The following is a 16,633-nucleotide window of genomic DNA, read 5'->3' as shown; positions in this document are numbered from 1 at the left end:
ATTCCCCAAAATTCTGTACATAATGCACAACTCTCCAATCTATATCCCTATGCCCTTTTTCAAAAAACTTAGGTCACTGTTTCTCTCCTTGGTTTGGGGTAGGTCTAGGGCCAGGCTGAAATACAACATCCTGCACTGCCCAACCTCCTCTGGAGGTCTGGCACTTCCAGACCCATATCTATACTACATTGCCTCCCAATTGGAACATATTGCTCATTGGTTCGTCTCTAACTCCTTACAACCTCCCGAACCATTAGGCTTTTCACCCACCTCCGTCTCTAATAATTTACCCTTTGCCCTACTTAAAGATAACCTTACTGCTAACTCTCCCAATAATACAATACTTATCCAGGCATCCAGGGTATGGCAGGCGGCGAATAAAATCATTCTATCCTCCAGCAGAGAATTCCATACCCCCTTATGGAATAACCCTCAGCTACCTGAACTAACTTATTTGGATAATACTAACCTCTGGTCCACTAAAGGCATTCAATACTTAGGCCAAATTATCCACAATGCCAACTTCACTCCCTACCAAACCCTCCAAGATCACTTTGATCTCCCCCCCATATGCAGATACATGTACATGCAACTCCAACATGCCATCAGAGCACAATTTCCTTCGGGCTTGCCCCTAACTAATATTTCCCTGATCATGGAAACCCTCAAAGACGGCCCTATGAAACACCATATAGGCATAGTATACTCTCTGCTACTGGAACATCGTTCTGCCCACACAATAAAGGAAGCCTTGTCCAAGTGGACCCGAACTGGGGTTGAGCTGGATGAGGAGGAATGGGAAGATTGCCTTTCTACTCCGAAACAGATCTCTCCATGTGTCAGTGAACGTCTCACACAAATTTATACTCTACACCAAAGTTACCTAACTCCCTCCCATCTTCTAAAATTCTCCCCTACTGCATCAGCGCTGTGCCCTAAATGCCAAACTCTAAACCCATCCTTTCTCCACCTCATCTGGCAATGCCCACCCGTTGCAGATTTTTGGAAACAGGTCACGGATTTCCTGCATGACTTAATGGGGTCCCCAGTAGACCCAGACATTAAAACCTGTATACTTAACCTCATACATGAAGATACACCAAAATTTGATAAAATTTTGATTATGGAATCCTTATTTGCGGCTAAACAATGCATCACTTTCAGATGGCTATCCCCAATTCTCCCCACACTGGAAGCTTGGAAATCCAGAGTCCGCAAACAACTACCTTTCAAAAAATTGGTATACTCCCATAGAAAATGCCCCAATAAATTCCACCAAGTTTGGGACAAATGGATAAACGTTTGACCCAACATTTTTAAGTCTATCCATAATTTGGCGGGTCCATGGGTTAAGTGTTACTCTAGGTATTGTTAGAGATTTCCTCTGTACTTGACTTGATTTTTGTTGCTTTGACCTATTCTAACCTGATGTGTAGACCACCTATGTTGTACATTGTATAGCATCTCTCCCTTTGATTGCCTACAGTTAACTTGTATAAATTCTCCATTAATGTATACTTATATATGTATTTTATATTGTACCAACGTTTTTTATCAATAAACACCTTTGGTTGATGAAAAAAAAAAAAAAGTACTTGTCCTTTCTTTTTGCAGGGAAATGGCATTTGAGCAACATTGCTCGTTTTTGTGCGCCAACATTTATCAAGCGACCTTAAAGCGGAACTGAAAATAACTAAAAAACAGAGTATGGGCTGGTGCACACCAGAGTGGTTCTGAAGCGTTCTTTAAAACGATTGCAGGTGAAAAACCGCTTGGCTAATGAAAGTGAATGGGATGGTGCACACCAGAGCGGGTCGTTTTTTCCACAAACGCAAACTCAGGGGCTGCAGCATTTTTCGATTTCTGAGGTGTTTCTGCCTCAATGTTAAAGTATAGGAAAGTGGAAAACCGCTCTGAAAAACTCTAGATCAGAGCGGTTTTCCAGGCGTTTTTGTTACAGAAGCTGTTCAGTAACATATGACATCTGCTACACAAAAATGCTCCAAAAAACGCTAGGCATGTTTAGAAAATCTCTCTAAACGTGCCTAGAATCGCTCTGAAAATCTTCTTCAAAAACCTCCAGCGTTTTGTGGATCTGCTAGAGGTTTTTGTTGTGCACTGGCCCTTTCACTTACCTGGGGCTTTTGCCAGCCCCTTGCAGCTGTCCTGTCCCACGCTGGTCCTCTACGATCCTCCGTTCTCTTGCCGCCAGCTAGTTTCTGCTCGGTCAACTTGTAAGTCGATGGGCGTCTGCGCCTGCACAGCCCTGCCATGCGTATCCTTGAGACAGGACGGCTGCTAGGGGCTGGCAAAAGCCCCAGGTAAGTGAAACTATGTTGTTTTTTTTATCTTCAGTTCCACTTTAACCACTTCCCAACTGAGGGGTTTTACCCCCTGACCACCAGAGCAATTTTCACTTTTCAGCGCTCCGTCCATTCATTCGTCTATAACTTTATTATTACTTATCGCAATGAAATGAACTAGATCTTGTTTTTTCTGCCACCAATTAGGCTTTCTTTAGGTGGGACATTATGCCAAGAATTATTTTATTCTAAATGTGTTTTAATGGGGAAAATAGGAAAAAATGTGGGGAAAAAATTATTTTCAGTTTTCGGCCATTATAGTTTTTAAATAATGCATGCTACTGTAATTAAAACCCATGAAATTTATTTGCCCATTATTCCCGATTATAAAACCGTTTAAATTATGTCCCTATCACAATGTTTGGCCCCAATATTTTATTTGGAAATAAAGGTGCATTTTTTTCAGTTTTGCGTCCATCCCTAATTACAAGCCCGTAGTTTATAAAGTAACAGTGTTATACCCTCTTGACATAAATATTTAAAAAGTTCAGTCCCTAAGGTAACTATTTATGTTTTTTTTTTTTTTATTGTATATATATATATATATATATATATATATATATATATATATATATATATATATATATATATTTTTAAAATTACAAAAAAAAAATAAAAAATTGGGGAGTGTGGGAGGTAATGAGTTAATTTATTATGTAAAACAATTTATTTGTATGTGTAAAATGCATTAGGGTGTAGTTTACTATTTGGACACAAGATGGCCACAGTGAGTATGTTTACATGCGACCTGTAAGCGACCGGAAGGACGCTTACAGGAAGCAGTAGGAGGCTGGGAGACTCACAATGATCGCGCTGTTTCTGAAAGAAGCAGCAGATCATTGCGGGGCTTAGATCAACGAACGGGAATGGATTTTCCCGTTCATTGATCTCCGGGCAAGCGGGAGGCGGCGTGCACGAGCGGCGGGTGCGCGCGCACGAGCGGCGGTAGCGCGGACAGCGGCGGGAGCGCAGAAGGTACGGATTTCTCCGTCCCTGGTTTTTTAGGAGGGAAAAAAGGAACGGAGAAATTCGTACCGCAGGGGGTAAAGTGGTTAAAGGGCAACTGAAGTGAGAGGGACATGGAGGCTGCCATACTTATTTCCTTTAAAGCAATACCAGTTACATGGCAGCCCTGCTGGTCTATTTGGCTTCAGTAGTGCCTGAATCAGACCAGGAACAAGCATGCAGCTAATCTTGTTAGATCCGACACCGATATCAGAAACACATGATCTGCGTCATGCTTGTTCAGGGTCTATGGCTGAAAGTATTAGAAGCAGAGGATCAGCAGGATAGCCAGGATACTGGTATTGCTTAAAAGGAAATAAATATGGCAGCCTCCACATACCTCTCACTTCAGTTGTCCTTTAATGATTGACAAACTAATACACGAGACGTGTAGTTTCTTGTTCCATGAAATAGAAATCAGAGAGATACTAATTATTGTCAGCTTTCTAGATGAACTAACAGTTATAGAAGGTTTGAGCACAAACTATCTGTACTTGTCATCTTGTAAAGAAACAGCTGTCATTTATCATTTCTTTCCACTGAGGCAGAGAAGATGTGGGCATAATGTTTTGGCCTCATTCACACTGTCAAACGCAGATAGATGCGCAACTTGAACGCATGTGATCGCACACAATCTGTGCCACTGTGCTTTGTGCTGCTTACGCCATGAATGGGTCAGTGCTCTGCTTTGCTGGGAAATGCTTGCAGCAGCGCATCACACTGCTGCGCAGTACATGTAGTCTGAACATCAGACAGTGCACTCTATGCATCTGATGCTCTTGCTGATCGCATGCCATACGCGTTGCCATAATGCACACGGCAATGGGTATAGTGTGAACGAGGCCTAAGCAAAAATACATCTCATACCTAGTCATCCTACAATATACTATGTGACATGGCCAGAATGAATGCATTATTATCTACCTGTACATTGAAATAAAAGCAGGAAACCGTGCTGTATTTATTAATGACCAATAAGCTGCGGACATGTGTAGCCCGTCCCCCTCCCCCCAACCACCAAAAAAAAGCTTGTACTAGGTGTTTTATTGCTTATAGAAGGACTTTTTCCCACCACTAAACTCTGCACTGTGATTGACTATCGCAATTGCTGCTCGCAAACGCCCCTAAATCGTCCTAAACAGCTTCAATAGTTCTTTTTTTTTAAATGTATAAATAGTGTCATAACTAGAAGTCACAGAGCAAATTGCAGAATTAGATATATTTGTACAAGACTATTAGATCTCCTCTAAGGCATCTTTTATCCAGCCTAAATAATCCAGTTTATCTAATCTTTCTCTGTAAGTGAGATCTTCCATCCCTCAAATCCATTTTGTTGTCTTGCACCTGCTGTAACACTGCAATGTCCCTCCTGTAAAGCGTTGCCCAGAACTGAGTTACATATTGTTGTCAGGGAATTATTTGATTATAATAATGAATGTAAAATGTCCTTGTTAACAATTTGCATCTTTTACAATTCCTAAAGTTATTACGAAACATGGTTTTATTGCCAGGTGAATTTGGTTGATCTTTTCCACTATCTACTTGTTTCATGATTGCCATCTGTAGGCAACTTTCTGAACTGCAACCAAACTTTAAAGCCCTACTCCACAGACAATCACCTGGACCTGCATGCAGTATTCTAGCGATGTATGGGCAGATCGACCAAGAGATACAGTAGACTAAATCTGATCAGAGAGGGATCTGTTACCTGCCGATACACTGCATTTCGGCATGAAATCTATCAGGAATCTGACTACGGAGGCCACCTGCCTGGTTGCCCAAAAAGTAAATGTCGCCCTTCTCCTCTATTCAACGACCCCCCCTCCACCCCACCCCCTAAAGTGCCTGTGCAGTGTAAAATCTCAGCTGTTTGTACGAGAGGAAAAGGATGAGCGTGCACCTTCCGTCCAAATACGTGGTTTATTGGCACAGTGGACTAGCATGTAGTATTGCAAGCGACTAAACAAGGCATACAGAAATGTGCTGGTGATAACTGCATAATCAGCATACTCTTACGTGTCCCGAGTCGTCAGGGAGACTGGTGCTGGAGGTGGGTGCTAGGTGATGAGCGGTGGAGCGACGGCCGTTTCGCGTCTGAACGACGCTTGGTCACGCGAACCACTGTGGTTCGCGTGACCAAGCGTCGTTCAGACGCGAAACGGCCGTCGCTCCACCGCTCATCACCTAGCACCCACCTCCAGCACCAGTCTCCCTGACGACTCGGGACACGTAAGAGTATGCTGATTATGCAGTTATCACCAGCACATTTCTGTATGCCTTGTTTAGTCGCTTGCAATACTACATGCTAGTCCACTGTGCCAATAAACCACGTATTTGGACGGAAGGTGCACGCTCATCCTTTTCCTCTCGTACAATATGCTGTGATGATTTTCTTCTAATTCAGAGCAGTGCACACGCCAGGGTGGCACTTATTGACAGCAGCAAGCAGCATACAAACAGGGCACTGGATGGTTATGAAGCCTGAGGTCATCTGTCACTCCAGTTGAGTTATAAGGGTTGTGCCACACACACACGCTGTTTTTCTTCCTTGAATTGAACTAAAATCTCAGCTGTCCCACTGCCTCGACTCCCGCAGTTACTGCCACACACCTTGAGCACTTTTGGCCGAGATCTTTCCAGCACGTCAGATTGGCGCATTCGCTCGCTTTGGGACCAAAACTGATGAAATGTTCGTTTGGGTCGACCATGTTGTGTGACCAATTTTCAGCCAATCTGATAAAATTATCGAATCGGATGGTTGATCGGGCCACACAAGTAGATGTATGGCCACCTTTACTTTCATAGGGTGTGTGGGAATAACTTTTTAGCTGCTCTGAAATGTCTGCCCAGCACTGAATGTTCATTTTTATGGTGCCCACTAATCCTATTGATAATATCACGAGATTAGAAATGGAGACAGTTGGCCAAAGAAACCAGCTTTATGAGGGAGACAGGCACAATCATTCATGAGGACATAAAGTCTATAGAAAGGTAAATAAAAACACCACAAGGTATAACTTTTCCCTCCCGCCTCTCATCTTCTGTACATACTAGTGGAGGATGAGGCCTTATCTTCTACAAACCAGCGGCTGACAGAGATGAAGCGAGGACACCAGCACTGCTTCTATTTCTATCGGTCCTAGCTCCACAAGAAATTAAATTAAATGAGCTAATATTTATAAAGTGCTGTTTCCCTGCATGATTCAAAAAAGCGCATGGACAGCTAAGGACAGCCCCGGTCACTTAGACCATGCTTGGGCAAGAACCATGGTGATGTTTTCTCATCTTGTCAACTAAAATACATTTTCAACAATTAACAAAAAAACAACCACTTAAAAGTAGTTTTAAAGTTATATCAACCGTTACTGCTTCAGGTTCTGGGGTTTTAACCCCTTAAAGGATACCAGAGCTGAAGGACTCTGGTGAAATGGCCATATGTCATTTGTGGGGTGTTAGTAATAGATACTTACCACGCCTTCCGTCCCCCCCCCCCCCCCCCATCACTCACCGTTGTCCAGCTTCAAGCCCCGTTCTGACAGGCTGACCTGGGCGACTCACATAACCTATGACCCGGACATACTGCGCCGCACATGTATGTCTGTTCTGCACCCTTGTGACCGCGCTCAATGACATCGCCACACAGGTGCACGCTCACTCCCCTCACTCCTGCGTCCTGGTGTGAGCACTCCAATGTAGTGACCAGTACATACTGCGCACGCCAGGCTGAGTGTGTGCCTGCATGAGGACATCATTGAGCATGGCCACAAGAGTGCAGAACGGACATACTGCGCATGCAGCACGGTGGTGTAGTGGTTAGCACTTTCGCCTTGCAGCGCTGGGTCCCCGGTTCGGATCCCAGCCAGGGCACTATCTGTAAGTTTGTATGTTCTCCCCGTGTCTGTGTGGGTTTCCTCCGGGCACTCTGGTTTCCTCCCACATCCCAAAAACATACAGATAAGTTAATTGGCTTCCCCCTAAATTGGCCCTAGACTACATGATACATACATAGACATATGACTGATAGGGATTAGATTGTGAGCTCTGAGGGACAGTTACGTGGCAAGACTATATTCTTTGTACAGCGCTGCGGAAGATGTCGGTGCTATATAAATATGAAATAATAGTATGCGCAGTGCAGTATGTCCGGGTCATAGGTTGTGTGAGTTGCCCGGGTCGGCCTGTCAGGACTGGAATTGAAGATGGACAACGGCGAGTGACGGAGGGGAAGGGAAGGCGCGGTAAGTATCTACTACTAACACCCCATGCATGACATATGGCCATTTCACCAAAGTCCTTCAGCTCTGGTGTTCTTTAAGGTTCCGGACAATTTTGGCATTTCAGCTGTGTCGCTATTGATACAACAAAAACTTTTATAATACTTATGCCATCAAAGTGATATATAGTAGCAAATTAGTGTCCAATGGGCACGAGCATGTCCACAACTAAATATATGTGAGTGATTGGTAGCAGCTAAATACTGAATAAAGTTCAGTGAAGTAGCAATCCTGTCTATACCCAAAATATTAAACCTACACTTTTTTACTTTTATGCGATGGCTAGCAGCAGGTAAAGAAGGCTGCTGCCACTGGTAATGATATGTGTATCTGCCGACTGTATACAAACCATAGTGTGACCGTTGTATCTGCTGACTGTATACAAACTGTAGTGTGACCGATGTATCTGCCGACTGTACACAAACCATAGTGTGACCGATGTATCTGCTGACTATACACAAACCATAGTGTGACCAGTGTATCTGCTGACTGTACACAAACCATAGTATGACCGATGTATCTGCCGACTGTACACAAACCATAGTATGACCGATGTATCTGCCGACTGCACACAAACCATAGTGTGACCGATGTATCTGCTGACTGTACACAAACCATAGTATGACCGATGTATCTGCCGACTGTACACAAACCATAGTATGACCGATGTATCTGCCGACTGTACACAAACCATAGTATGACCGATGTATCTGCCGACTGTACACAAACCATAGTGTGATCGATGTATCTGCTGACTGTACACAAACCATAGTGTGACCGATGTATCTGCCGACTGTACACAAACCATAGTGTGACCGATGTATCTGCCGACTGCACACAAACCATAGTGTGACCGATGTATATGCCGACTGTACACAAACCATAGTGTGATGTATCTGCCGACTGTACACAAACCATAGTGTGACCAGTGTATCTGCTGACTGTACACAAACCATAGTGTGACCGATGTATCTGACGACTGTACACAAACCATAGTGTGACCGATGTATCTGCCGACTGTACACAAACCGTAGTGTGACCAATTTATCTGCCGACTGTACACAAACCATAGTGTGACTGATGTATCTGCCAACTGTACACAAACCATAGTGTGACCGGTGTATCTGCCGACTGTATACAAACCGTAGTGTGACCAATTTATCTGCCGACTGTACACAAACCATAGTGTGACTGATGTATCTGCCAACTGTACACAAACCATAGTGTGACCGATGTATATGCCGACTGTACACAAACCATAGTGTGACCAGTGGCGTAGCTAAGGAGCGGTGGGCCCCGATGCAAGTTTTACAATGGGGCCCCCCCAAGCACTCTATACGTAACAATTGATACGGCGCACCAAAACCTGCCAAGGGCAACTACAGTGTCAGAGGTGCAAGAAAAGGATGGGAAACAGTTTGTTAAGGATTACCACTATTAAAAGTATCTATTGAAGTTATTATTATGAGCACAGGACCAATAGAGAGCTAATACTGTAGTTGAGGGAGGGCCCTTCGGGGCCCCTCTGGCCCAAGGGCCCCGATGCGGTCGCTACCTCTGCAACCCCTATTGCTACGCCCCTGAGTGTGACTGATGTATCTGCTGACTGTACACAAACCATAGTGTGACCGATGTATCTGCCGACTGTACACAAACCATAGTGTGACCAAATATCTGCCGACTGTACACAAACCATAGTGTGACCAGTGTATCTGCTGACTGTACACAAACCATAGTGTGACCGATGTATCTGACGACTGTACACACACCATAGTGTTAATGATGTATCTGCCGACTGTACACAAACCATAGTGTTAATGATGTATCTACAGTACACACAAGACAGTCCGTGCACTGCTTCCTTAAGACAAGTTTATTATTCCATTGATTTTCATCAGCAGGTAGATTGACACGTTGCAGTAACAGCTTAAGTTCATATAGACATGTATTGGAGCGGCCTGACCTGTGCCATGGACGGGTGCGGGAGGGTGACCAGGGGGTGACAATACATGTCTATATGAACTTAAGCTGTTACTGCAACGTGTCAATCTACCTGCTGATGAAAATCTGCCAACTGTACACAAACCATGGTTTGTGTGTCTGCTGACTGTACACAAACCATAGTGTGACCAGTGTATCTGCCGACTGTACACAACCCATAGTGTTACTGATGTATCTGTCAACTGTACACAAACCGTAGTGCTCACTGGCGCACCGAAGGGGGTGTTCCGGGTGTCTGGAACCACCCCCCCCCCCCCCCCTGCGGCTGCTGTAAGGTAGATATAGAGAAGATATATCCGCAGAGGCCAGGGAGGCTATCTGATCCTGTTTGCAGTGGCTCTATCATATTTCCCTCTCCGTGCACGCTCTACTTCCTTCCTCCTCCAGCAGGTCTGATTGGCTCTCCGTCCCTCCCCTTGGCATCATGGTAAAATGGAGCTGCATAGAGCCAGACCAGCAGACTTGCTGAAGTAGGAAGGGAATAGTGCCTGCACAGAGAGGTAATGTGAAAGAGCCGCTGCCAGCTCTGCACAGGGGGGAGGAAGAACGGGCTGGGGTGGTAATTGAGATTGTGTGCCATTATTTGTGCCTGATACTCTGCAATTGTTATCACCCTCTGTGCATTTACACTCTGTGCTTCTTGTGTATTCAACACTTCTGAGCCTTTCCCTTTCAATGCAGCCCGGACTATGCAGGCAGCGTCAGGAATGTCAGGCATGTGTGAGGGTGAGTGCACTGACAGGCTGATCTGCAGTACGCTCCATACTGAATGTTTACAGAATTACAGAATGTTTGCTTTACAGGAGGCAAGGCAATATGTTTGGAGTGAGACCACTGGGGAGGGGGGAGGGGAGTGTGTGTTTTGAGTCCACTGGGGGAGGATTTGTGTGTGTGAGGCTTCCCGCTTGCTCTGGCCGCGGCTGTGTAGTCCGCATAGCCGCGAGTGCGGCTGCGCAGCTCTAGGGCCAACCTCCCCGATCCACGCTATGTAGCGTGGATCGGGGGGGGTTGGCCCTAGAGCTGCGCAGCCGCACTCGTGGCTATGCGGACTGCGCAGCCGCGGCCAGAGCAAGCGGCCATTTTGGGAGAGGCAGGGGGGCCCGACCCGGGCCGTGGGGCCGGGAGCCGGCCCGGGGGGCTAATGAGCGGGGGACCCGGCGGATTGGCACGGACGGCATCCTCCGTGCCGTAAAAGTTTATGCAGGTAATTAACTTTTTTCACTAATTCAATAATATTTAAGTAGATATCTCTGTTTAAACCCAAGCTTCAGCTTGTGTTCCCTTTAATAGCACTGACATCTTCTGAAGCACTTTACAGGGTACATAGTCCTTTCACTCACTATCCTCAGCTTACAATCTAATCCTACATTAGTCATAGTTTAATGTCCTACTATATTATTATTATGTATTTATATAGTACTGATATCTTCTGCAGCACATTACAGAGTACATGGCCACGTCACTGAATGTCCTCAGAGGAGCTCACACTCTAATCCTGCCATAGTCATATGTCCTACCTTATTATTAATATGTATTTGAATAGCACTTACACCATCTGCAGCACTTTACAGATTACAGTCATGTCACTGACTGTCCTCAGAGGAGCTCACAATCTAATCCCACCATAGTAGTAGTGTAATGTCCTACCATATTATTATTATGTATTTATATAGTACTGACATCTTCTGCAGCACTTTACAGAGTACATAGTCATGTCACTGACTGTCCTCAGAGGAGCTCACAATCTAATGCTACCATAGTCATAGTCTAATGTCCTACCATATTGTTGTTGTATATTTCCATAGCACTGACATCTTCTGCAGCACATTACAGAGTACATAGTCAATTCACTGACTGTCCTCAGAGGAGCTCATAATCTTATCCTATCATAGTCATAGTTAGGCCAGTTTTGTGGCGGGCCAATTAAATTAATATTTTTGGGACTGTAGGAGGAAAATACAATTGACACAGCATACCATGCGCTATAATCAAACACATGTACAGGCCTCATTTAGATGTGTAAGTTTGGGGGGGGGGGGGGGGGGCGGCTGGTGATAGCTGGCCTTGGGTGTTAAAAAGTAGAAATCCAGCCCTGATCTCTGCTATATGTATAGTATGTAGGATATCCTTTTTTATTAGGAGAGGGGGCTTCATATAAAGTTTCCTGTTGATGTCCACTGTCAGTGAATTTCTAACTGCTGCTAAGTTCATTAATATTTGGCCTTGCTCTTAACCCGTCATTAGCGCGCCCACTTTCCAGTGCACGGACAAGCCAATTTTTTGCTGCGGCGCGCTATGCGTGCCGCAGGTCAGCTACCCCTGCAGTGGATCTAGCACTTGCATAGCACCCGCAAAAAAAAAAAAAACATCTTGGAAGCCACCCCTGTTTACAATCCACTGTCCTGTCTTCTCACTGTGCCTCCTAGCTCACTCACCCTCTGTGCTAGGTTCCAGCCAGGTGGTCTAGATTGCACACATGCACAGTAGTGAGCGGCTTTCTGAAAGAGACCTTTCGTGGAATCCCCCCCTTCAAAATCCTGGGTTTGCCCCTGGTGCTACTGATCTATCTGACGACTGTACACAAACCATAGTGTTAATGATGTATTTGCCGACTGTACACAAACCATAGTGTTACTGATGTATCTGTCAACTGTACACAAACCATAGTGTTACTGATGTATCTGCCAACTGTACACAAACCATAGTGTGACCGACGTATCTGCCGACTGTATACAAACCGTAGTGTGACCGATGCATCTGCCGACTGTATACAAACCGTAGTGTGACCAATTTATCTGCCGACTGTACACAAACCATAGTGTGACCGGTGTATCTGCCAACTGTACACAAACCATGGTGTGACCGGTGTATCTGCCGACAGTACACAAACCATGGTGTGACCGGTGTATCTGCCGACTGTACACAAACCATGGTGTGACCGGTGTATCTGCCGACTGTATACAAACCATAGAGTGACCGGTGTATCTGCCGACTGTACACAAACCATGGTGTGACCGGTGTATCTGCCGACTGTATACAAACCATAGAGTGACCGGTGTATCTGCCGACTGTATACAAACCATAGTGTGACCGGTGTATCTGCCGACTGTACACAAACCATAGTGTGACCGGTGTATCTGCTGACTGTACAGAAACCACAGTGTGACCGGTGTATCTGCCAACTGTACACAAACCATGGTGTGACCGGTGTATCTGCCGACTGTACACAAACCATAGTGTGACCGGGGTATCTGTTGATTGTGCCATTAGTGCTTTCTACAGTGGTTTTGTTTGCATTCCGCAGCACGATTTTAGCTGTGTTTGCAAGCACTATACATGCAATTGTACAACGCTTGCAATTTGACCTTTAGTGCAGGGAGCGGCACTACACACCAGAAGCTGGTGCACACAGCCATGTATTTTCCTGTCCAGAGAAAGAGGCACCAGGTGATAATTCTCCATTACCTGTACGTAATTTATTATTTTTTACCTGATAAGAAGTAGTTTGCGGAAAGTGTCCAGAGATTCGTTGTATCCATCCGGAATGATCTCCTCCTCTGGGCGGTCACTGTCACACCAGCTCCTCCATCCCCGTTCATTGCGTAACACCTGTAAGTTAGATGGAGAGCATGGCGTACGTCACTTCAATAAGCACAGCTGCACATGTAGCATGACTGGAGTATCGGTAGGAGTTGTACACTTCTACAAGAGAACATACAGTTTATAGAAAGGCCTACAGTGTATAGAAACCTGGTGGAGGCGCTCTACTCTTTCCCATGTTGGCTAGAGGTCCACTTTTAATGTAACATTTTGCAGTCATTTCAAGCTCAGAAACAGCCAATTCTACTGTACACTGTGAATCAACATCTCTTGGTGCTAGTGTTGCAAACCAAACCATAGTGTGACCGATGTATCTGCCGACTGTCCACAAACCATAGTGTGACCGATGTATCTGCTGACTGTACACAAACCATAAAGTGACTGGTGTATCTGCCGACTGTCCACAAACCATAGTGTTACTGATGCATCTGCTGACTGTCCACAAACCTTAGTGTGACTGATGTGTCTGCTGACTGTCCACAAACCATAGTGTGACCAATGTATCTGCTGACTGTCCACAAACCATAGAGTGACCAGTGTATCTGCTGACTGTCCACAAACCATAGTGTGACCAGTGTATCTGCTGACTGTCCACAAACCATAGTGTGACCAGTGTATCTGCTGACTGTCCACAAACCATAGTGTGACCAGTGTATCTGCTGACTGTCCACAAACCATAAAGTGACCGGTGTATCTGCTGACTGTCCACAAACCGTAGTGTGATTGATGTATCTGCCGACTGTCCACAAACCGTAGTGTGACTGATGTATCTGCCGACTGTCCACAAACCATAGGATCACCAGTGTATCTGCTGACTGTCCACAAACCATAGTGTGACCGGTGTATCTGCTGACTGTCCACAAACCATAAGTTGAGCGATAAGTCAGTCCCAGTGAGTGTAATAATTGTATCCGTGGGATAGGGCTATACCTGGTTCAGGATTCCAGAGAATGATGACAGCTTACTAAGCTCCACCAGATTCAGCCATGTTACATCCAGAATCCACTTGAATGGTTTTGGTGGACAGGCCTTCAGGTCCAGGGCAGCCCCACCTACAATATTGCAGAGAATTAACATAAACTGAAATCCAGATACAACAGCATTGCCTGTCATTGGTGGGATCTTAGGATAGATTCCCCGTCACTTTTTGGATTTCACAGAAAATTAGAATAAAACTTCTACAAGAGGAGATACAGTATATAGAAACTAGGTGGAGGTGCTCTACTCTTTCCCATTTTGGCTAGAGGTCCACTTTTAATGTAATATTTTGCAGTCATTTTGGGCTCAGCAACATCCAATTCTCCTGTGAACTGTGAATCAACATGTCATCGTGTAGTGTTGCAAACTAGCTCTGGTCACATGTTAAATATTACATTGGTCCTCCAGCCTACCCTCATGCACATACTAGAGGGCGGGGCATAACTTAAACATGGCGGGCCCCACAGCAAGACTCTGCCAACTATGCCTCCACTTCAAACCCTCTCCCAACCCCCCGAAGATCACAGTGCATTACTGCCTGCTGGTCCCCCCTTTCTAATTGCAGGGCAGTGGCAGCTTCATACATTACCTTGTTCCAGCGGAGTGACAGGTAGTCGACATGATAAAAGAGCGCAGATCTCCCAGTGCCATTCACTGGCGAGCCGCATCAGGAAACTAAGCAGGTTCAACATCAGATCAATATCTATTACTCGGGATGCTTGCTACACTTCAAAAACATTAGAAACACGCCTATAACGCCTATGCCTGGGATTACAAGAGATGCGACCCATTGCCGGACGACGTGAGAGCTCATGTAGAATCGCATTTTCGTGAACTGCTACAGACATAAATCCGGGATACACCAGGCATTCTGCCGTCTTCTGCTTTTAAACATTTTCTTCACGTTTCAATTCGCAGCCTGTTTAGTTTCCTAACCTAGCAGTGTGTTTAACCCGCACGTCCCGCAGTCCGTATGAGACAGATCTCGTTTATCCAGGTTACTCTGTCTGAATCCATAGACATAATAAGATGGTTTCACCTGGACACCTTTCTATTGTGCGTTTCAGCCTTCCTCCTTGCGGCTCTTAATGCATGTCATGTGACATACATAGACAGGAACTGCAAGACACAGATGGGAACCACTGCTCTGCTCACAAATGGATTTGGCCGAGAGCCTCCCTGAAGGGGTATAGCATTTGGTGGGGGTTGCGGCGGCAAATGTTATACCCCTTCAGGGGGGCTCTCGGCCAAATCCACTGGTTGGGGCATTATCTACTGAAAATCTACCGTCTGTACAGCGCTCCCAAAGCATTGTTGAAAGATCCAGAGTGCTGGATCATCTCTGCAGAGCACATTGTCCTCCTACTTAGCTCTCATGTTGGCAACTGCTCTGTTGTGTGCCTCCCCACCATCCCTCCTCACCCTTCCATAGCAACAGAACATCTGCTCAGCACTCAGTCCTGAACTGTTGCCTGAGGGATCCAGTCTCGAATAATGTGTGTGTACTCAGCTTTAGGATTTATACCTTACACATGTGATCCCGTTGATTGCTTTAAAGGCATTTTTGTTTTATTGACCCAGGTCATATACATGTAAATTTGAAGATGTGAGATACTGTATCAATAAGGTCCAGAGCTGATACATCAAGTATCAGCTCTGGACCTTATTGATACGGTATCTCACATATTTGTAAATATTTTATTATATGTGTTCATGGGATAACACTGAAGATAGGACACTTTGATTCAATGTAAAGTAGTACAGCTTGTATAATCGTGTAAATTTGCTGGCCCATCAAAATAACTCATACAGACATTAAAGTCACTGGCAACAAAAGTGAGTAAAACCCTAAGTGAGAAATGTCAAAATTCTGCTTAATTTAGACATTTTCCCTTCCCTGGGGTTATGTTACTCAATAGTGTTACAGGTGTAAATGGGGAGCAGGTGTGTTACATTTGGCGCGATCCATCTCACACGCTCTCATGCTGGTCACTGAAAGTTCAGCATAGCAGTTCACTTTTGTAAGATACTTTATACACTGAAGCAAATGTACTAAGGTGATGGATTTCACCTTGCATCTCTTGTCCTAGTGCTGCTGAAATAGCCTAGGCAGAGGTGAGCAGCTGTGTACAGCTACAGTCGTGCGCTATCAAACTTTTGGAGCTGTGGCTGGCTACAGCTGTGCAAGTTTTTATTAAAGACAATAGGAAAATATGTTAATGCTTGTATGTCTCCCTATAGATAGCTGGCTGTCGCAGGTGCCGGGTGGCAGCTTGCCTGGACATTTATCAAATAAATGGGAAGCAGCTGGGCAGGGCAGTGGCTGGCAATGTCACTTCTGAAAGCTCGGAGTACACCAGTGAGCAGGCAAAATGCTTATTCAGGGTCTATGGCTAAAAGTATTAGAGGCAG

General features: G+C 45.1%; 1 protein-coding gene across 4 annotated transcripts in view; it reads right to left on the bottom strand.

Annotated features, from left to right (window-relative positions):
• DNAH8 (dynein axonemal heavy chain 8) overlaps positions 1–16,633 on the bottom strand; it is a 491,368-nt gene that overhangs the window by 73,924 nt on the left and 400,811 nt on the right. For all 4 annotated transcript variants that reach the window (XM_068232705.1, XM_068232706.1, XM_068232709.1 and 1 more), the window contains 2 exons: positions 14,174–14,295; positions 13,134–13,252 (listed from right to left, as the gene is read on the bottom strand). In XM_068232705.1, the coding sequence (XP_068088806.1) occupies positions 13,134–13,252; positions 14,174–14,295 (241 nt within the window). The remainder of the gene's footprint in view (positions 1–13,133; positions 13,253–14,173; positions 14,296–16,633) is intronic.

Source organism: Hyperolius riggenbachi, chromosome 4, assembly GCF_040937935.1.
Source record: "Hyperolius riggenbachi isolate aHypRig1 chromosome 4, aHypRig1.pri, whole genome shotgun sequence".
NCBI classification, from domain to species: domain Eukaryota; kingdom Metazoa; phylum Chordata; class Amphibia; order Anura; family Hyperoliidae; genus Hyperolius; species Hyperolius riggenbachi.
The sequence above is the reverse complement of the archived record's forward strand: the minus strand, read 5'-3'. Positions and strand labels throughout refer to the sequence as shown.